The sequence below is a fragment of the Gymnogyps californianus genome, chromosome 8, assembly GCF_018139145.2.
Source record: "Gymnogyps californianus isolate 813 chromosome 8, ASM1813914v2, whole genome shotgun sequence".
Taxonomy (NCBI): domain Eukaryota; kingdom Metazoa; phylum Chordata; class Aves; order Accipitriformes; family Cathartidae; genus Gymnogyps; species Gymnogyps californianus.
In genome coordinates this window covers 12,166,175-12,189,849 of record NC_059478.1, presented here as the reverse complement: position 1 = coordinate 12,189,849, position 23,675 = coordinate 12,166,175, and the positions used below count along the sequence as shown (strand labels likewise).

The window sequence follows — 23,675 nt, the reverse complement described above, 5'->3', positions numbered from 1 at the left end:
GAGCAACTATTTGCCATGCAGTGTAGCTACGCAGAGTTTGACTAACTCTAACCTCTTCCATATTTTATATCTATAACTGCTCAGATTCACAAGAAAGCACTTATGCAGCTTCAAGAATAAGAGTTTTCCAGGTGGTTTCAAGTTTCACAGCACAAAGGCAAATGTGTTGCCACAGTCAGATCTTTAATAATATATCTTAATATGTTTATATTAGCATGATAACATAAAAGTAAGCACAACATGGAAGGACACCTTGGTTCCTTTTATTTAAATGTAAAAATAAATAGGCACAAAGTTAATATCAAACATACCACACTCAAGTTATGCCTCTTGTATATCATACTTAAGCACCTTCCTTCACATAGTTATCAAACACAGACATTTAAACTTTTATGGACGTATGTTTACAAGCTGAGAGACACGTTAGACATACCCTCCAGTTTAACGATATCTGGACAGTAGAAGTGGATCAGTGCTCCTAAAGCACAACCATCTGTACCATCTTTCAGCAGATTCTCCACCAATGGAATGCAGGGCAGCTGTTTAAGCAACGTTTGCTCTTTCCTGTAACGAGCCTACAATATAGAATGAAGAAATTTAGAGACAAAGGCTCTGAAACATATGAAGAAACAGATTCATACTGTAGGTTTTACACTCTGTTAGTGAAAAACCAGTATTCAATAAACAGCTGAATATTCTCAGTGTTAAATTTCTTAAAACTATTCATGTTATGCTCCATTTCAAATGGCATAAATAATATCTAAGAGGAAAGGAACCTACAATGCTAATATTGAGCCCTTCTGTCAAAATACCAAATTTTGATGATCTCTGTTTAAGCATGCTGAATTAAAGAACATCATATACCTTAATTAACATTCAACACTCATCGTTATACAATCAGAAATGATTGTGTAAACACAATGAGACAAATCCTTAGCTGGTGTAACTTCAGTTTACTGGCAAGTCAAATGACTCTGTGAAGTTAACACACCTAAGAAACTTGCCCGAAATCTCATTCATATAACTGACTTAATGACAAATTCAGAAACAAGGAAATCTGCATTTGATCAACTCATTTTTATTACTAGCATGTGTCACTATAAGCAGTCATAAACATAGAGAAGCATTAATGGTCAAGTGTTATGACCATGCAGTGGCCCAGTTACAAAAGGAAACATTTTGAAAAACAACTCAGGGTATAACGAGATCATTAGTTCAGAAAACCAAGATAGCATTTATCTGCAGTGAATATATTTTTCATAGTTTTTTTTTTTTTTTTTGTGGGGGGAAACGGAGGCTTACTTAAAAAAATGGTATTCATCATTCTTAGTTTCTTTTCACTTCTTCCTGGGAAAACAAATGGAGGTGGAAGAAAGTGATACAGATTTTAATTTGTTAATATTATTTACTAAGACTTATTTTTAAAACAGTACTGAAGGATTACTTTTCTATTCATACCACAGAACTACTTATGATGCCAAGAGTGTTTCTGAGTTAATTTTATGCTATTTTCATTCATCTGTGCACACTAAACTGGAAGTCTCCCTGTAGGGACTCTGAGAATTCTTTGTGGATGTTACTCCTCCTAGCAAAGCTGAAGCTGACAGTTACTATCTCCTACTCTCCACCTTTTGGCGGTGCTGGAGCAATTGCCGACGGGGGTCTGCGTAGTAAGACCATTGATCCAGCTACAATCTCCCTCTCCTCCTTTGTTTCTGCAGTGAATGAGTGGGCAGGGCTGGAGGTTTTATGGGCGGGGTGGGAACTGTTTAAGCTAGCTTTGCTGGCAAAAAAGTCTGTGGAACCACAGACTAACCCTGAAGGCTATACTTACTGTCACTGGATTTCTGTGAAGGATCACGTGGGATTATCTTTAGTGAGTGTCAGTGTCTTCTACCTGGCCCAAGAAGTATGAGTCTAATCTGGCAACAGCAGACACATCAGTTCTAGAAAAATAAAGGGCTTGTATTTGGCCCAGAGAACTTATACTTTAACCAATTAATATTTTAAAAAACCCTGAGAGTTAGCCTTTATTTCATACTCAAAATGTACTGGTAATTGTGTGTCAAGTACGCTGTATAAAAATGAAAATGCCATTTTTGCATGTTATGGGAAATATTCATTAACACCAAACAAAATCACGTTTCATGCATTATTAATGTTCTTTTCCCCATGTTAGCAATATTCCCTACTATTTCTAATGAAATAGGCCAATTATGCTTGCAGTGAAAGTTTGTTCTTTTTCACTCTATGGCAATCCAATGACCCACTATGATGAAAATCCTGTAAGTTTCAAATATCATGTTAATATGTCCATCTACTCCCTCCTCAAAATGACTGAAATTAAGTCTACGAAATATTACAATTTAATAATGAAATAATGATAGAAGATACAGGATACAGATGGACTCTAACATCATGGTCTAACAAGCCCTGTGTAATTTATATATTCTTTTAAATAGCATCTTTTTAATGGAGTGTTCAAAAATATTTGAAATTGATAATACAGTGGTCTTGCACAGTAAATCCTGTGAAACAGTCTACTGTCACTTTAATGATGCCTTCACTGGCCTTATAAACAGTGCCCGCAGATGCTGGAACCTGTGTCATATCATTAAAGTGGACCTAGAAAGAGGACTTAATTCATTGTAGAGAGTATGCCAGGCACGTTATTTCAGGAAAAATAAACTTATATAACCTGATATGCTAGGTTCATTAGGGTATAACAGGCATCGTGTTTTAATTTGGTTGAAAAGATAAAAGCAATTATACTGAAAAATAAAAGACACTGGTAATTGCACTGCATTTTTAATAAATTTCCATTTGAAGAAACTCTTCTCATCAGTTGCAAAGTCTGCTACTAAATATGGATGCGATAATGCAAAAGATGAACCTCCACATTTATTATAAAGCTCTAGTGCTAATTTAAACATAAATGCTAATACAGGCATCTTGTTTCTGAGATCCTAAACCAGCCTGATTTAGCATCTTTGAGCTTATTCCACTTAAATAAGTCTAGGTATAGTTGAGACACTTGCATATAAACAAGGTCAGCTAAAGACGAACCAACAGCACACCAGCTACTCTGTTGTAAGTGCTCATGTGTATTCTGAGTTAATCATTAATAATGAACGCTCTTATGCATTTACCATATAGTAGATAACATGTTATAGATTTACTTCTCAGAGTAAGTTTTCAGCTGCCTGTATGCTCAGGAATATCAGTCTCACTATGAAACACTTGGTCTATGTAAAGGGAAGAGATCAGAAGACTGGTTGAACTGTTAGAGCAGCTTGAGCCACTGCCTTCCTACTATGTTATCAGTAGCACTTGGGTTTCAGCTGTATCTCTACTAAACTAACAAGCTCAAAGTAACACAAGTAACTCTCGTTCAAGTTGTTTATGGACAACTGGCAAGCAAACTGGAGCTGGCTTTTCAACAGACTGAATATTTTATATTTGAATATCATTTTTATACAGTGGAAGAGAATCATTAGTAAACTATCACCTTAGGCAAAAATAGAACAAAAAACATATTCTGAAACTGCTTTGAAGTAGCCACCTTATTTTGTAGAAGTGAGACAAAAAAAATAAAATGTGCTTAGATTTCTGATCACAGTCCATTTTTTTTGCATTATTCCCTCTAATTACGCTCTCTTAATTCCAAAACAAAGTTAAAGGACTATACTGTGAAGAGCAGTGTATTTGTGTGTGTCACAACTGTAATAGATAGCATCATAGAGAAATTGCCCATATAGCATAAACTGTTATGAATTTGAATACTGATTAGTCTGCTGAAGACAGTACTTTTAAACTAGTTTTCTCCAGACACCAAATAATTTCTGTTGTTGCCTACATGCAACTGCCTTGTTATTTTTAATTCTCTTTGCAATGCATGAACAATCTTTTACTAGTTATGACAAAAAATACCTGAGGGCCTGCTAGATCAGTTATTTGGTAATCCTTAGACCAAAGATAGAACAGAATTAGTTCTTTGGAATTCAGACCAGAAGTATGCAATTCTGCACATAACTAAACAGCTGACTGTTTTGTTCTCAGCCAAACCTGTTGTAGAATAAACAATCTGAATGCATTTCAGAGATGAATTACTATATGATAGAGGAAAGTAATGATAATCCCAAGGTGACACAGCACAGAGAAAACACTTTATTATTATTGCAGACCTGAACAGTTACTTTTTATTGCTTTTAGGGAAATTATAGTCTCACTAAAAGTAGACTGCTTTTGGTTACTTTGTGTGGGGAGAGACAAACAGCAGTCTTAAATCGGCTGAAAAATTAGGGAATTCTAGACAAATGGTGTAATGATTGCATATTGTTAAAGTAAATCAGAAAATTTCAGATTCCATGTAGCAGCAACAATCAAAAACTACTTCTGCAAATCTCTTTTAAAAAGAGGGTAGGTATCAAATAGCATATGTTTACTGAAAGCTTATGAAAAAGTAGTTTGCAAAAAACCTAATCATTTTACATTAGTTAATAACAGGTAGCACCGCCTTATACAAACCCATAGAGAACCTGACTGCTGGAAAAGTAATTCCTTATCCAGCATCATATCTTACATTTATTTTGCACAGATTACCTTGCAAAATAAGCTTCTGTATTATGCACACCTTTGCAGAGCAGTCTCTTATAAAATTATCTTGTAGAGATAAATGAAATGAATGATTAGAGCAGCATGACATGGACAAAGCCATTCCCAAAATAAGCTATTTGATCAAAGTGAAGCAGTTGGGCAAACTTACAGGAACCAGTTTCCAAAACCATTTGGTAGGAGACTTCAGAGGAAGCAGTAGGAAAAAAGAATAAAAGCAAAAAGCAAAGAAAAAAAGGAACAATTTATCAGATTTCATAAATTACTTTTACAAAGCAATTTTCTTTAACATTCTCAGTTTTGTGTAACAGTGAATTGTAATTTAACGGTAAACATTAGTGCACTGTAACCTCTGCGTATTGAGCTAATCAGCAGAAATAACACTGGAGAAATATGTCTGCAGTCTTTGTAGATCAACATTATAATTTTCCCACATGAACAGATAAGATTGTCAGATCAATGCAGTTTTATTTAATGCTTTCACACATCTAATTGTACCCTACATATGCAATCCGACTGAAGAATTCATTTGAGACTTGAAGTCATGATATCACAAGTATCAAAATGAACTCCAGCAGCACATATGGGGAAGCAGGGAAGCTAAAGCAATGAAAAAAGGTATCAACACACCGTAGTACACTACAACCAATTGCAGTGAAGTTTGCATTAGTTACTTCAAGCCAAACAGTTATGTTTATAACATTTAACAATATTTTTAAACAATCATATGACAGTTTTCAGAACAACAAGAGATGCAGGCAGTTATATTTTTGCAATGACAAATCACATTAGCATCAGCTGCATGATGTGCAATGACCTGAAATGTAGATGGAGTTTTGGCTATTGGCAGAAAAATGATCAGAACTGATACATACAATTCTAAACTCATACATGATCAAAAAAATACAACAACAAATTATAAAGTTTTACAAATATAAAATTTGACCTAAAAGCTTAATCCTAAGCACACTGAAGTCAGTGAATTTTTCTGTAACTCTATACACTAGTCTGGCATAATACTTCTACTATTTAGGAAAAAACATTGTGTAGCAGTATTATAAATACACACAGAAAACTTCACCACTCTATTGATTTCATTGTAGAAATTAAAAAAAGTTAAAACCAATTACCGAAGTGCAGGAATTTTTTTTTTTTTTTTTTTTAAAGAGAAATATTTTCTGGAAATGGTGAAAAAGTAGTTTTAAAACAACTATTATGGAAAAAACTGCTATGGAAGCTTATTATTTTACGTAGTTGTTAAAATACTGCATTTCTATAAAACCCTTAAAATAACTGTAGTAATGAAACAAAGCTTTTATGTAAAAAAAGCTATCGTACTTGAAAGGGTGTGCATTAGTAACATGACTATTCTCAACGTTGTTGTTCTCCATTTAACTGGACTGTTACAGTGGAGAATCCCAAAGCAACTTATAAGAAATGAACTACGAGATGCATGTTCATGTGTGGCTCTAGACATTTCAGTCACACCCAACTAAAGCACTTTCCATAGGGTTCAGTTTCTTTTCACCTCAGTGAAATACAGTCAATGTATGGAAAAGTACGTGAATTCGAAAACAAATTGTCTTAAATTTGAACTGCAATCAGGAATTCTAAACCGTATCATAAAGCAAGGTTCTACGTAAATGGACTGAGATCAGACCTAGGCTGCCTATCCTTCTATTTAACACTGATAGGAACATTCTTCTTTGATTTATCAAGGTGAAGTGTATTTCAGGCTTGGACTCAAAAGGTCCGTCAATATCTACTTAATGATAGGCTGAAGAACTACTCTTTGGAAAAAAGCACACATTTGTTTCAATTCCAAAGACTCTGTAACAGTACAAACTGAACTCAGAACTAGCAATCCAATCTATATTTTTATTTGTCCACTTGGCTGAAACTATGGTTGAGGTGACTATGAATATGCTTCAAGAGGCTAAAAGACTGAAGATAATCAAGTTTAAATTCAAACATACTGCAAGATTTATAAAGATACACTTTGTAAAGGCACTTAAAGAAAAGGGATAAAGAAAAGCTGAAATCTCTTGGACAACATAGTGGGAATTCAATGGCTGTTGAATTGGCACTTCATATCAACAGGAATAAACTTTTTTCCCCTGGAACTTATTAAAAATCAGTCACTATAAAACAAACTGAGTAGAGAATCCTGACTGACTTCTCCCAATGTTTTTAAAAAAAAAAACAAACCACAAAACAAACAAACAAAAATACAACCACAAAACAAAACAAAAAACAAAAGAACAAAACAGTCCCTCAGGTTGAGGGGCTTAAGTTTTGCAAGAAAATTGTTTAATCCCCCCTAACAAAAAGTTTTAAACATGACTATGAATTTAACTCAATATAAATTCATCCTATGGTGCCAAAAAATGGTAGTCATGCCCTTTCTTAAATACTTGTTTCTGCTGTCTTCCTTGAATACTTGTTTCTGCTGTCTTCGTTGCACCATCATTTGCGTTCATGCAGCTGTGCATTAATTGCATTAATTGGATCAAGAAGCTGATCCTGCTGCAAACTTTTCTTCGTGACAGGTTAGCTTTTGCTAGCAGAGTGGATTTATGACACATTAAATTGAAAGTGGAACTATGGCGTTAGTGTTTTACCTTCACACAAAATGTTGCACTGTTTAAACTAATTTTAAAAAGCATTTAAACAATTCAGGTCTTTGGATGAATACTCTTACATTTGTTTGTCTCATAGGATTTGCATTGATTTGGCTTAAATCTGTTAAGACTCAGTCTAAATCACAAAAGCAGATGGAAAAATAACAGGTTTTTGAGAAAGTTTCAACTACGTTCAAAATCGGTAGTTTAACTAGTGCAACTATACATTCACTTCATATTATTCAATGGAAGCCTGAAAACCAAAGCTATTCACTACAAAACTTGAAATCCTAATTCTGAAAGAAGATGCAGAGACTATACCAGAAAAAGACGAGGTTACCCCAAATCACTGGCTGATCAAGATCCACAGAGGACTACCTGGAACTAAAAATCATACATACTCCTTCCTCTCTTATCTTCTACAGGAAGCTAGCAGCAGAAGAAAGTGAAGGAAAACAAAAGCAATCTCATAATCTGTTAATACTGTTTTTATCTATCCAGAAATAGAAAATAGGTATATCTTATCAGTTGTGTCATTTATTAATCTGTGTATATGACGCTTACAATTTTTAGAAATGTACAGATTTACTATTTATTGCAAAAAGGTTCACTGCGGATTTGTAACAAGATAGTAAGGCATTAATTTGGCAGGCTTGAGGATTATGCTGAAATTATTTTTCACAACTGATAAATTTATGGATTTATCACAGTAGGAAATTATAAAATAATTACAAAGTCTACTCATTAACTTTGTTTCACCTTTTAGGTACTTAACTTTGCTGCTTCTTGGCCAGAAATTAAAACTAAAGAAAAGCTTTCCCTAATGACTAGAATGATCTATTCTTCCCATGTTTGTTTGGCCATCTCTCTAAATCAGCAGAAGAGGCATTCTTAATTTAAATTTAGTTCAGGTTCAAAACCTGACCACACCTCAGAAACTCTGAAACTTAAATATCCAAAGGTGTTTGGCTAGAGCAGAAGGGAGATTGCAGAGTTTCTTAAATTTTAGAATGGAATCATCACCTTTTGAACTGCTAACTGTGTTGGTAACACGGAGAACCTAAATTATAAAACAGAGCCCCAACCTGAAAAGGATGGCAGAAGACAGAAAAGAGGCACAATGAAACATTCCAGTTCCCCTTCATGCTAAGTTTTAAAATACAAATAGAAACAGCAGTTAGGAGCTTAAAAACATCAAAGAAAGAAAATAAAACAATAGAATTCAGATACAGAGAACTAAGCTACAACTGTATTATGAGCATAGAAAATGCTATACTTAATATATAGAACTATAATTAATTTTTCCATAAAAATGGAAAACTGTGTAATAATATTGCTTTAGTTAATACAAAGGCAGAATTCAATCTCCCCCCCGCCTTTTTATAATTTAAGAAAAATCTACTGGTACTAGCAACTAAACCCAGGCATAGCATAAAATGAAAAAAAAAAAAAAAAAAAAAAAATATTTTTTTTACACTAATTAGTATTCAGATAAAAAATTATATACATATTTCAGCAACACCCAAACCTGGTATAGGAATTTAGCTACAGTTATTTCACAGCTTTGCTGAGATATACGAGGTAGGGTCAATGCCATAAAGTAACAGGATGTGTCACTGATTCTGTGCAATAAAAAGAGGAATGCGTGGACTGATGCAATATGGAGACAGATAATGAGGACAAAACACCTGGGTATCTGGGAATAAATTCTAGGAGATGCTTGACAGGAGCACATCATAATTTAACAGAAACTCCTGTTAGAAACTCTGACCAACTTGATTTGATGCAATTGATCCATCCAATGGATCTGCATTACAGTTTTCTTTGGAAAGCTAGCATTCAATATGATTCGCAGTTAAGAATACAGGTTTTAGTTATGGCGTTTAATGTGTGTCTAAATCTCAGATGCTTGCATGTGTGCAATCACCATTAGCTTTAGCAAAAGTAAGTGGAAATTTGGGAAATACTGTGAGGTATATGACAAAAAGAATGGCTGAGATTTCAGAGTAGTAAATTAGCCATCAGTTGAATTGACCAGTAAAGAAAACCTGGAGTTAAATAATCTGAACGAGTTGAAAATATGTTGCTGTCTTCCTGCATGCAAAATAAAAAGTTCAATAATTCAAATTCCTTAAATACTTCAAAATAGAGTTGACTGAATATTTCCTATTCTAGACTTATTTTCTAGAAGCAGATTCTATTTTATTCACTAAAACTTTAATGTACAAATGATATTTTGACTCATTATCCAAGTAATTTTATCCTCATTTTTCTCATGTACTTAAATGTGAAGGATGGCTAACTTTCTAACAGCCTTTTTTTTTTTTTTTTAAACCATAATCCGCAATAAATTTACTGTCAGAAGAGACATCCAGGGGTCAACTGGAGCCTGAGGTTTTGCCCATGCTGAGATTTTAGCTAATAAAGCTATGCTAATACAATCCCCTAGCATGGCATACCTTACTTGACAACGTAATTTATGCGGCTGAATCCCACACTGAGGCAAATAACATAACATGTACCTAGGATAATAGTATCGAAAAATTCAGTGTATAGAAGAGAAGGCCTTATTACAGATTTTTCCATGATATAGCACTGTAGCATGATTTTGCAAATGCATTTGTACATTGGCCAACAGAACAGGGCTCTGTGTTATAGCTTCACAATTCCTACGAAAAACACCACAAATGCATATACCATTTTTATATAAATGTTTTATTCCCCTGGGTCCACTTATGGGATCGGAGTTACAGACTATACAAGTCTTTCAATGGTTGATTCAAGAATGCTGACATTAAAGATAAATTATAAACTAAAAATTTTATCTTGCCATTCCTAGTATAAAATACAAACTATAATGGACGTGAAAATAAATATTACTGAATTTTTACAAATACAGATAATTTTATGGTATTGCTCTGATAATAATGTTCTCTTTGATATATCTTTGTTTACCATATTACGACTCTCATGCACTTGGGATTTTAAAAATTATTCTCATCTTTCAAAGTTACCTAAAAACCACACAAAACTTCCTACTATTATTTTCAGGAAAAAGAAAAATCACTAGAGGACAGAGGATCATAGGTTATCTCCCCACCCCCCCATTTACTTTGTTTTATCTAAACGTGAGAAATGAACTTGTCAAGGACATGTTATTCTCCAGATTTCTATGCTATCATCACTATTGAACACAGATTAAATTTTCCATATCAGAATATATGCATAAGGGTCACACTACTACTGTAAAAAATATCATTTTCTTTTGCTGAGCCACATGCTTACTAATTAGCCTTCATCATTCCTTATATTTAAAAAGAAATCACAAGTGCAAGGACATTCATTACATTCAGGCTTTTTGAAGCTGAACTTCTAATCTAGCTAGGTAACCTGCAACTCCTTCAGAGCAGCATTGAAAAGGAGATAGCTGCTTACATGAAAACAGACCAGGAAGGGAACTAGGATTACAGCCTTGCAGTAGCTAGGAAATCTGTTCTGCATTCAAGTGCAGAGATAATACCAAAGCGTGTTCAAACTGATTACCAATTCCCCAATAATAATTATATCACAATAGGATAAATGATCTCATTCTGAAGCAAGCAATTTTACATACTCTGGAACTGTATGCTATCCTTCTGTATTTTGATGGGTATAATGCTACTTAATTAACTGAGCTCCGCAAACAAAAGGAAAAAAAATCCTGTTAGGAAAGGGAATCAAACATAATCTGTTTTTATTGTATATATATATAATAAAACCTGTAATCAACTAGTATTTTGGATCATAGCCAGAACAATGTTTCCCATGATGCCACATACAGATTTCTCTTTTGAGATGCATGCAATTCACAAGGAAAAAACACTAAAAATCATGAACAAAAATGTGGTGGTCATTTTCACATCAGAACTGACTACAGTTTTAATTCATTCGAAAGTATTCATTAATCTTAATAAATTCTTTAGGACTAACATAACAGATGTTTCCCTGCTATCAAAGATTTATTTGTCAAAAAGGACAACTGGGGAATAAAAAGTGTAACTCTATTAGCATTATATTTAAATGGATATTTTCATGGAAACAATAAAATTCATAACAAAATGACTGAATACTAAAAGTTTGCTTTCTTTAACAAGCATTGAAAAGTTCAATGTCTGCAAATGTGTATTTACCTATACATACTATATGCAAGTAGTTTTTGTTTACAGATAAATGCTTATTCTTGCTTAAAGTATTTTAACTCCTACACCTACCTTTTGACCTCCTGCAGATTCTGCACTGTGATGCTCTTTTAGTTTTTGTTCCTGTTCCATTATGTCTTTCAAATGTTCATTTACCTAGAGACAAAATAGTTTATTCAGTGGTCTGTTCTAAGAAACAAGTCATAGAAATAAGTTCTCAAAAGGTCTATAAATCACTATCACCAAGTTAACTGAAAAGATTAAACAAATATTTCAGACTATAGCCCTGAAGCATAATCAGCAAATGTCATTTTCAGATGCAGTCTGGGGTCACTAGTTATTAGCTTTACATTGTACAAACTAACCTGCCCCTTATTATGCTCGATCACATTTGATTAACAGTGTATCCTTGTTACTTGATTTGATTACGCAGTGAAGGTAGATCACTTCAAGCAAGATGTGTTCAAATACAAACAGAATACCTTGGGTTTAAATCATGGTAAATTACACAATAAGATGACAGCTCTTAAAGAGCCAAAGAGAGACCCTCGAGCAGCTGTCATGGCATCTTGATATGAGTGACTGCTAAGATGTAATAGTATTTTATTTAGACTTCCCATTTATTTGGTTCACATAACATCTTTACCTTATTTCTGCAAACTTTGCTTTTTATTATCCATACACAGCAGATGAAGGAACAGTCCGTATCAGACACAGCCTTGGTATACCCACCTACATACATATCCTACCCACTCGTCTCTAATCGAATCATATAGACTACAAAGAAAATCACAGCTTGCTTTTCCAGTACTCATACCTTGTTTATCCAGTACATGACAGCATCCTCAATGTCATAAGGTAGTTCTGTAGCTTGGAAGATGGATGAATACTGCTGAGTGCATGCAATCACTTTCTCAACGCTGACCATCTCTACAGTATATGCCATCATAAGAGTATCGATCATGGCCAAGTGAGCACTCTACAAAGAGGAGCAGCAATACCTAATTAGTTTGCAAATCAAAAGATCACCTTCTTACGTATCGTTTCTGAACGTAGCCACATACATGCAAAGACCAAAACTGTAAATGCTACAAGTTTTTGAATGAAAGACAAATGAAGACAAACACACATAACAGATTTGAGAACACAATACAAAGCACAGGGACATTAATTAAAAAAAATGCTTATTGCAAATTAAAATAACTTCTGTAACAAAATTAACAGCAAAAATAAAGAACTGGAAATGGAAAGAATACGCAATTTTTATGATTCAAACATTACATCACTTTTAACAGAGCTAAAGAGATCTTTTAAATTTGTCACCCTAGCAAAAACAAAAACCCCTGCCTGATCAATGTTATTTATACTGGAAATAAAAGCTGAGACTGCCTGGTAAACAACCTTCATCATCATGAAAATGCTGCATTAATAAGTGGAAGTTTATCTGTTTTTAAAGTAATAATCCAGAAAAAAGACACAATTATACTAATCTTAAGTAAAAAACCAACATGATAGAAAATACTTATTTTTCTTCTAGTAAACTAATAATCTTATGCAGATGCAGGTATATACACACAACTAGGTTTAAAATAGCATATATCGATAAATAGAACATAGCTTCTGTTAAAAGAGGAGGTATGTTTCTGCTGGTGTTGTTATGTATTGCAAGACAATGGCTATTTCACAGTTTGTAATAATTCAAACAAACAAAACCCCAAAAATCAACAACAACAAAAAGACAACAACATCATCATTAGATTCTTGTGACTGAATAAGAAAATGATGGCAGTTTGTAGAGGCAGTACCTACAGCTAAACAGATTTATTTCTGCTTCATGATAAGAACAGCAACAGCTTTCTAAGTATTAAGCATCATTTCCCATGAACCAGAACAATTTCCAAAACCAGTATTTTTTAAAACATTGCCTTTAAACACAGCTCATGATGCAAACAAAGATCCCAAACACTTCTTAACAGCATCACTTCAATTCTATAAAAAATATTCATATAAACATCTCACAAGGTAGCTATAACAGCCATGGCAACAGCAATGAACAATATGAGTCACACAGCAATATGCTATCTAATCATTATAGTTAAGGTAGTACACGCACATCATTTATTCCAGAATTCCCAGCAGGAAAAACACGAACAGATCCAGACTTTGCGCTGCCCTTAGTGTTTGTATCACCAATGAAAGTGATGATGCTGGCCTCAGAAGCAGGCAGCAGCACATACTCATTTTCTTTAAATGCAGTTAAGTTGTTTTTTTTGACAAAAAAAAAAAAAAGGCAAACTATACGTACTTTACCTACTGACTAAAGACATTCACAAAACTGTTACTGACAGCTAGCCTTCCTGGGACGAACTTATTCTCTTTGAACTGTGGATGTGACCCGAGAGCCCTGTCTGCCACACACTCCATCCATGTTCCTAGCACAAGTAGTGCAGCTAGGCTAGGAACCAGCGCCTCTTCACTCCTGCCACCATTGATTGACTTCTTCAGAATAAAATCTTTACACCATATTCATCTGCCTTATGAATGTATTTACAGACCTTTAGCGGACAACTACTGATACAAGCTCTTAGGTGTGAATGAAGGAAAGAGCTGGGGAGCTGAATTCTTGCCACACAAAGTATTTCAGAAGGAAAAGATGGAGAATATTGCCCATGACCAGCCTCCTGAGGAACCTGCACTCCAGTGTGAAATATGGCAATAGAATTGCCATACAAAATTTCATACGAAAGTGTCACTCCTTTGTTGGCCCAGCAATGCAGTGCAGAGGAGTTCAGATAAAGTATCACATTAACTACTAGTAAAGTCCCAAAACCTTGTGAGGGATTGCAGAGCCTGGGTCAGCCATACAAATCTATGCAGTTCTGCAGGAGTTTCCAGCTCAGATTGCAGAAGGGTAGTTTAGCAAGTGCAAAACAGGAAGGAAGAAGGGAAGACTTGGATCGTCTCTGACATCCAGGGGTCATTGCTCTAATGGTCTCGCCTTGCTATATCTTTGTTGCCTAGTCTGAATGGCACCTGGGTTAAAACCTTGTGTCATTTCCAGAACCTCCCCAGAAAATGAAATAGAGATATTAAAATAGCCAGAAAATGCTGGATTTGCTTTTTCAGAGGAGGTAGTGCACAAAACGCGTTTTCCAGCCAGACATAAGAGCAGCCTCATGTGGAGTGCCACCGCTAGAGGTGTGCTAAGAGTCAGCTGTGCTGATCCAGAACCGCTCGGACTGCCTGCTGCACAAGAGGATTGTTTTCATCCCCTGCCTGTGGGGTGGACACAGCCTTCCAGTTGAGGTCTGACAACCAAGGAAGCTCCAAGCAGGTTTGGAAGCAGAATCTTCTTCCCCAACTGCTGCTCCATGACTAGTTCACTGGCTACTGTGCCTGTGCTCTGAGACCGGCCTGCAAAAAACCCAACCACTGGCAACTTTCCCTGAGGGAATTTAGTAGCCTTCACCTCCCATGCTGGATCATCAGCTTCTCTGTAAAACTTGATCATGCCTATGAAGTGGATTGCCAATGGAGAGAGAAAGCCACTGAAGTGTTGCTAGAACTGCCAATACGCTCAATACATTATAAATACATTAAGAAAATTAAATTATTTACAACTAGCTAGCTGAGTCACATTTTCAATGTTTCTAGCAAATTATTAATGAACTGCAAACTACTTAAGCAAACAGAGAGAACGATGAAAGGGATGACCTTAGATAATACTCCGTACTATCAAAACCAAGTGTAATAAACTTTTACCCACGCTGACTGGATCCATGTCACAACACTATTTTATATAAGCTATCAAATACAAGCATCTTCAGAGTCTCAAAAGTGACTCCAAATTATTTTCTTTATAATCCAGGCAGGATGCTCAAAATGAGGTTTTTTTAAAAACAATATAATAATATAAGTAAATAATATAAAGAAGAATTTGAGTCAACTTGCATCTATTATCCTGAGAAACAAACCACAAAATTGCTATTTTACCCAGTTAGCAAAAATCAAACTTTATTTTATAAATATTTTCTTTACTAATAAAAATATTTAAAACTATTAACATCTATGGATTTTCCCCCCAGAAAATTGCAAGCAACCAAATAAGCACATAAGATAACTTATACCTAAAATAGTTGTTTGGGTTTGTTGGTTTGTTTTTTTTTTTTTTTTTTAAAAAGGAGGCACAGAAAAAAAAGAGAAAACCACTTAATTCCACACACAGCTCTACTGGTTTTCTTCCACTTATTCTGGAAAGAGTCAGACAAGCTGCATTCTTTTACATCTTAATTCACTGTGCTCAACAAGAAAGACTAAATTAAAAACGGCACTACAAAAACAGTATCCTACTGTTCCAAATATAGGGTTTATCAGCATAACTGCTGAAGTTCCCTAAGAAAACAATTTTTAAAAAGTTCTACTGATAGTAAATGAAGTTCCATTTTTTGTATGTCTCTCACTGAACAGCACATTTTAGGTACTGCTAAAAAAAGCAAGAGGGAGAGGTCACTTCTACTAGTCAGATCCGCAATTATAACTGAATTACGACACAAGGAAGCAACCTTTCATATCTGAGGGGGAAATACAGATACCATTCTGAGCTGGGCAGAAACCAGAATCAGCTGCTCAGCAATGTCCTCTTTCTCTGGACAAGCCTGTAACACAATGCCTGAAGGAACTCCCCAGGAGCTACTGCTGACTGGTACCAAGATGGTACTCTAAATGCTTCTGTTTCCTCCAAGATGTCAGCACATCCAGAATTGCAGCATATTTGAATAAGGATGCATGATTTTTAAAAAAATCATTTTTTAGAGAAATTATAAAAAAACCCAGTAACATATTAAATTACACAGAGTAGAATACAAAACCATTAGAGAAATATCTTTTTTAAAAAAATCAAGATCAACACAGCAGCAGTGAACAACACAGGAAGCAATACACTGTTTTATCACAAAACTGTTATGCAGAGATTTGGTTTAAGCAAATTCAAAAAAATCTTTTCGTTTGATCATTTCACTACAATGCTGCAAAGTACTAAAGTCTCACATGGCACACTACAAAATATTTAAAAAAAAATACAAAATGCTGGATTCTTACAGGTATTTTATTTTCGAAGACACAAACATGGTTTTGTCTTTCCCAGCTACACCCTGCACAGAACACAAGAGTTTTAACTTACAAAGCTTTACCATCTCATGTAATTACTAGTTAGTTTCTGCCCTGTAATGTAGGTTCCACAGCTTTATTTTCTACTGCTGAATAGTTCAGCAAGAAGCTTACTGAACTGTAGAAAAAAAATTATTCTGAGCATGACTGCTAATGCTTTCTCTGTCTGCCTAATCTTTTATTACAGAGCTTGCTCCACCTCCCTTGAAGAACTGCAAACAATTTCATTAAAAAGTCTACTAAGCAAAAGGTGTATATGATACTGTACACACAGATACTTATAGACAAATACCACATATTATAGACAGCTCTTATATTACCTACTACTAAGGACATTTTTCATGTTCCATTAAACGATATTCAAGTCAGGAGTTCCCTTTTGACCTGCTCCTTTAGGAAAATCATAGACAAAACCATTTCCCACTACAGTGCTTGAAGAAAGAGGCAGAAAGAAAACAGAGGATATAATTGTTATCGTCATGCTAAAATAAATAAATTAATGTCTGTTTCCTTGAATCTTTTATTGAAAGAAAAAGTCCCCTAATCTCACTATGCTTTGGAGAAGAGATTTGATCTGTGACAGAATATGGCTTTTGTAAACAGGAATATATTTCTGTTCTTATTGAAGTTGGTCGTACTTCAAGAATTTTTTGGCAAGAACTTTGTGAAGGCATTTGGTCATATTTAAAAAAAAAAAAAAAAAGGTCTTTACACTGTAGTTCTCACTTGCACAATAAACACATATATTTCTAGCTAAATTCCCTAAAAATTTTGCCTACACTGGATCAGGTACTTGAGCAAAGAACAGAAGAGATCAGCTGTCTACAATTAGCTGAGAGAATATTTATATCACCTTTGTATCAATAGTTATGCATGTAACCAACTGTTTCTACCTGCTGAAAACAGAGGTTTCAGATCCAGATACTTCTCACAATACAGTAAAAAACAGTAACTTGAGCCAGTTACTTCAGTTAACAGTAAAGTACAGATTAAATTCCATGGGCTTGATGAAACCTACTCTGAAGATACTACATACAAGTAAGCACTAAAATACAAATATGTTGAATGTTTGGTGTATTCCTAAAAATAATTGATCTGTTAATGCTAACTGTAAGTAACATTTCTTAAATTAAAACTGAAATTCCCATTAATGTTCTGCCAGTATATAATAGTTCTTAAATTAATGTTACATTTCCTTGTATGATTATTACCACAGATTGATTGTTATCAAGACAGAGCAAAGATAACTAGAAAGAAACAAAGCAAGAAAGAGAATACAATAACTAAGAGAGAGTCATCCCCACAAAAACAGTCACTGAATTTATAACTGCTAGTAGGTATTGATCATATGGAATAACCATTGTAGGACATGTACTGAAGGAGAAAAGACAGGTAAAAACAGAGTTGCTGATATGCAGAGTAAAAGAAAGACACGAACAGCAGGCGAGTAAGGGATTAAACATACAGGACAACTGCAGCAAAAAAGGTGTGCCAAGAGCACTGTGAGAATCTCCTTCCGTACCATGCTAACCCATGTCTCTGAATCCGGCTTTCTTGCAGATTCTGTGAACAACGCAGTTTGAGGAGGCTGAGTGGCTTTAGCCCTCAGGCACCCTTTCCCAAAGACCCTCCCCTAGATAATCCGAGTTTCAAATGAATCTGTTAGCATAATGAGATACCACCTACAATTCACGTCTCAACTAAGAGTGGAAAATTGCAGAATTCCAGCCCAGGGAAAGCACAGGCCAAGGCTCGATACTGCAGGAGATGAGGAAGGAATTAATGAGCAGAGCCAATAGGTGATAGCTCTATTACAAAATTCAAAGCTATTGCTTCATTTCACCAACATTCATATAGTAAAATGAAGACAACTCTGATACTACAAAGGAAACAACAGTTTTAAAATATTTCGATCAACAAAATGGAGCAGTCTGAAGTAGTCAGTTCTGCCCCATTTGATGATTTTTGGACCCAATTCTTCTCTAGCCTCACACAGTACTTATGCCTAGCACAATTCTAAAATAACCCCAGTTGTCTAGTTATTCTTGTCCTGCAAGGGAATGATCATGTCAAATTATCTCCTCACTGCATTTTCATGAAGAAAAAGTGCTTGACTCTGATAAGATGCTTGTTCAGCAAGAATGGGCATTACTGAGTCATGCTAAACACATCATAGCAGGTTCTGCAAGGTAGACGGAATGGCTTTTACTTTCAGTATTTATTGTTAACTTTTAAAATTTAGTAATCAATTATATGAATTTCTATAAAACATCATTATTTGACTGACTATACACATCTGACATGGGAAATGTAATTCACTTCCAAAAAAAGGATTTGTTAAGTACTTACTTGCTGAGTTAAGCATTTTGATAGCACTTCTAAGGTTTCCTCATTACGCTTGTTAGGGAATTTAATAATTTGATCTACTAACTCAAGCCTAGTTAAATACTTAACAGAGATTCCCAGATTCTTTCTGAATCACATAACCAAGTGAGACCTTGCCCTACTCCAGGTCATAGTGAAACAAAATACCTGCACGACATGCACTGGAATCAAGAACCAGCAAATGGTGCTCATCACGTTATTTTTATTTTGTCATATTTTATAGTTTCATACTACCTACTTTGATTTTTTTTTTTAAATATACTTAACAATTACTCCAGAAGTTACTTGTACCCTATTTACTGGAAGAATCAAGTGCCTAATGGTAAAAACCACGAAGGCACTTCAGTGCCTTTATGCCAATGTCGTGGTTTAACCCCAGCCAGCAACTAAGCACCACGCAGCCACTTCCCCCTCCCCTCTCCCAGCAGGGTGGGGAGGAGGAGAAAAAGAAAAAAAAACCCAAAAACACAAAGGTAAAACTCGTGGGTTGAGATTAAGAACAGTTTAATAACTAAAATACAATACACTACTAACTAAGAAGAATAATATTATAATAATTGTAATGAAAATGAATATAACAAAAAAAAAAAACACCACCCAAGAAAAGACAAGTGATGCACAATGCAATTGCTCACCACCTGCTGACCGATGCCTGAGCAGCGATCCACCCCTCCTGGCCAACTCCCCCCAGTTTACATACTGAGCATGACATTCTATGGTATGGAATATCCCTTTAGGCTAGTTTGGTTCAGCTGCCCTGGCTCTGCTCCCTCCAACCTTCTTGCACACCTGCTTGCTGGCAGAGCATGGGAAACTGAAAAGTCCTTAACTTAGGATAAGCGCTACTTAGCAACAACTAAAACATCAGAGTGTTATCAACATTATTCTCACACTAAATCCAAAACACAGCACTGTACTAGCTAGTAAGAAGAGAGTTAACTCTGTCCCAGCCGAAACCAAGACAGCCAAGTACTCCATGTTTCAAAAATAAAACATTTGTCATGGGATAGGTTAAACTAAAACAAGAAATTAACTTAGGATAACTGATAACAAGATAGTTATACACATTTAGACGAATAAATAGCACCAGCCTCAAATTTCCCAGAGTATTTTGTTTTTGCAGGTAATTAAGGACTTCCCTAGATCACACTGTCAAATCCTGTCCAGATAAACCAGAAACAAATCCCTTTCAAAAATTTATATTCTGTTACATACGTGCACTGTCTCCTTGCTCTTATGCTCTGGACATTTAAACCAAGAACAAGCAGTAATTATACAAAATACCATCCGAGTTTCTTCTGTCATAACAATCTCCACCAATCTTTGAAGAATACAGGATTGGGAAAAAGAGAAACAGGGCTTCAGTTACAAACCAACTATATCCATATATAAAGTAGTTCCTTCTTCCTGACTCACTCATACCTGCATAGTAATGACATTAAAAGCAGTGGTTTAACTTCTCTGGCAGCTCAGCTAAAACGCCTCCAGAGGCACTTATCACTGGGAAGTATCCAAGCCTGTTCACCTCAGAACATCGGCTGAAGGAAGACAGCCTTAGGAGTGCCGGAGAACTACCACTTCCTCATGGAGATGCAGGAACAGTGACAAGACAAGCTGGGTTGCTACAGAATTTGGGGTGAAGAGTTCAGGTTTGGGTGATGTGCTGTGAGTACATGAGAAAGGAAGTTAGAAAGGGAAAGAGAGAAAAGAGGCTAAGGCCCCAAAATAAATATATATGTAGGGCTGGGGTACTAATTCATGGAGATGAGAGTGGAGGAGGAAACAGAGGCACGTCTTCTCCAGTGCATGACTTGGTTTGGCACTGTGCCACAGTATGCTACAAGTCCCACTGACAAAGCCACTTAGAGCCACTGCTCAGTATGTTATCAGAGCAGACGAGTTTTGAAACTTTGCAACATAGACTTCTAGTTAATCCTTTTCACAGTTAAATATTGATAGCCATTTTTGAATGGCAGCTTTTGTTGCTCAGGCAACTGATACAACATGCTTTCTGACTAATCTGCATTTCTGTTTTGCCTTTTTCTTAATATGAAACTAGTTAGTTACTCTCACACTTTATCTCACAATCCTTATAAGGCTTAAAGCATTAAATGAATGTAAAAGACCCATCTGGTAGAATTCATGCCATCAACTTGATATTACAACAATGATTTATTAAGATTTTGCTTAAAGTAATACAGAGGATGAAATTTTACATAATTCTCAACATTTAACACATCTCCTTCTACCACCCAGTGGCCTTGGGTTCTGATCAACTAAGTTCTAATAATGAGCTCTTCCGCACATAGTACTAATGAGACTGAGAGAAAAATGATACTTTAACTACAGTGATGAACAGCACAATATACTGGTATCGTGGTTTAACCGCAGCCAGCAACTAAGCACCATGCAGCTGCTCCCTCACTCCTCCCCCTTCCCAGTGGGATGGGGAGGAGACTCGGGAAAGAAGGTAGAACTCATGGGCTGAGATAAGAACGGTTTAATAACTAAAGTAAAATATAATACTAACAACAATAATAATAATAGTAATGAAAAGGAATAACAAAAAAAGAAGAAAAAAGAAAAAGAAATAAAACTCATGAAAAAAACCCAGCAATGCACAACACAATTGCTCACCACCTGCTGACTGATGCCTGAGCAGCGATCCACCCCTCCTGGCCAACTCCCCCCAGTTTACATACTGAGCATGACATTCTATGGTATGGAATATCCCTTTAAGCTAGTTTGGTTCAGCTGCCCTGGCTCTGCTCCCTCCAACCTTCTTGCACACCTGCTTGCTGGCAGAGCATGGGAAACTGAAAAGTCCTTAACTTAGGATAAGCGCTACTTAGCAACAACTAAAACATCAGTGTCTTATCAACATTATTCTCACACTAAATCCAAAACACAGCATGGTACCAGCTACTAAGAAGAAAATTATCCCAGCCAAAACCAGGACAATAACCACCCCTTATTCTATACCATTTACGTCATGCCCAGATCCCCCACTTTCTGATACGTTTCCAATTAATCACCACCACTTTTCCTGCCTTTTAATAGATACACACAGATATCATTCCCGCAGTCTATGGGCCATCTCTATCAAATGTCTGTTGAGTTCATTCAGTCCATGACTTTGAGCTCCATCTGTCATAACAGTCTTTCTGGGCAGGAGGGATGGTGCAAAGTCCGCTCAGTTGGCAGAGCAGGATCGGACTTTGGTGTGGTGCGGCAGGCAGGTGACATTGGGCACAGCAGGAGGACGGTGTGTAGTGTTGAATTGTTGCATGCTGCAGTCAGTCCTGGTTCCATCACTACTGCGCTTCGCTCAGTTTTATCAAAGTTCATTCTTCATTAATCTAAGTGATGCTTACTGTAATACCATTGAAATGGCATACAACAATTACAATAATAATGACATACAGTGGCAGGATTATATAGCAATCAACATGATACAATTTAATCTATTGGCTGTTCTCACCTAAAATAAAATTCCCTTGAGGCACACATCGGACTTCCCCATCCTCCCGCATCACCCACCAAGTGCACCCAGGTCCCTGAGCAAAAGCAATCCCACAAATGGATTTGCCTTTGCCTGATGCAGGAATAACCCAGACTGTTTTCCCTAGCATATTTTTTATGTGCACTACAGGAATTCTATCCCCTTCTACAGTACGTAAATGTTTTGATTGGGCGGGGCCAGCTCGACTGACAGATCCTCTAGTGTTGACTAACTAGGTGGCCTTTGCTAAATGCGTATCGCAATGTTTGAAGGTCCCACCACCCATTGCTCTCAGTGTAGTCTTTAACAGTCCATTGTATTGCTCGATTTTGCTGGAAGCTGGTGCATGATAGGGGATGTGATATACCCACTCAATGCCGTGCTCTTTGGCCCAGGTGTCTATGAGATTGTTCTGGAAATGAGTCCCGTTGTCTGACTCAATTCTTTCTGGGGTGCCATGTCGCCATAAGACTTGCTTTTCAAGGCCCAGGATAGTGTTCTGGGCAGTGGCATGGGGCACGGGATATGTTTCCAGCCAGCCAGTGGTTGCTTCCACCATTGTAAGCACATAACGCTTGCCTTGACGGGTTTGTGGGAGTGTGATAATAGTCAATCTGCCAGGCCTCCCCATATTTATATTTCAGCCATCGTCCTCCATACCACAGAAGCTTTAACTGCTTGGCTTGCTTGATTGCAGTGCGTGTTTCACATTCATGGATAACCTGTGTGATAGTGTCCATGGTCAGGCCCACCCCTCGATCATGAGCCCATCTATATGTTGCATCTCTTCCTTGATGGCCTGAGGTGTCATGGGCCCACTGAGCCATAAATAATTCACCCTTATGTTGCCAGTCCAGCTCTACCTGAGCCACTTCAATCTTAGCAGCCTTGTCTACCTGTTGGTTGATGTTCTTCAGTGGCCTGGCTCTTGGGTACATGGGCATCTACGTGACGTACTTTTACAACCAGATTCTCTAGCCAGGATGCAATATCTTGCCACAGTGCGGCAGCCCAGATGGGTTTACCTCTGTGTTGCCAGTTACTCTGCTTCCATGGCTGTAACCAGCCCCACAGGGCATTTGCCACCATCCATGAGTCAGTATAAAGTATTGGCCATTTTTCTCGTTCAGCAATGTCTAAAGCCAGCTGGATGGCTTTCACCTCTGCAAACTGACTCGATTCACCTTCTCCTTCAGCAGTTTCTGCAAC

General features: G+C 36.4%; 1 protein-coding gene across 2 annotated transcripts in view; it reads right to left on the bottom strand.

Moving 5' to 3' along the window:
- Positions 1-23,675, bottom strand: part of CAMSAP2 (calmodulin regulated spectrin associated protein family member 2) — a 98,037-nt gene that overhangs the window by 33,796 nt on the left and 40,566 nt on the right. Inside the window, exons 3-6 of one of the 2 annotated variants that reach the window (XM_050900545.1) lie at positions 12,231-12,392; positions 11,486-11,569; positions 4,766-4,798; positions 434-575 (exon numbers count right to left, since the gene is read on the bottom strand). In XM_050900545.1, coding sequence (XP_050756502.1) covers positions 434-575; positions 4,766-4,798; positions 11,486-11,569; positions 12,231-12,392 — 421 coding nt within the window. The remainder of the gene's footprint in view (positions 1-433; positions 576-4,765; positions 4,799-11,485; positions 11,570-12,230; positions 12,393-23,675) is intronic. The other variant, XM_050900544.1, reaches the window with a different exon arrangement.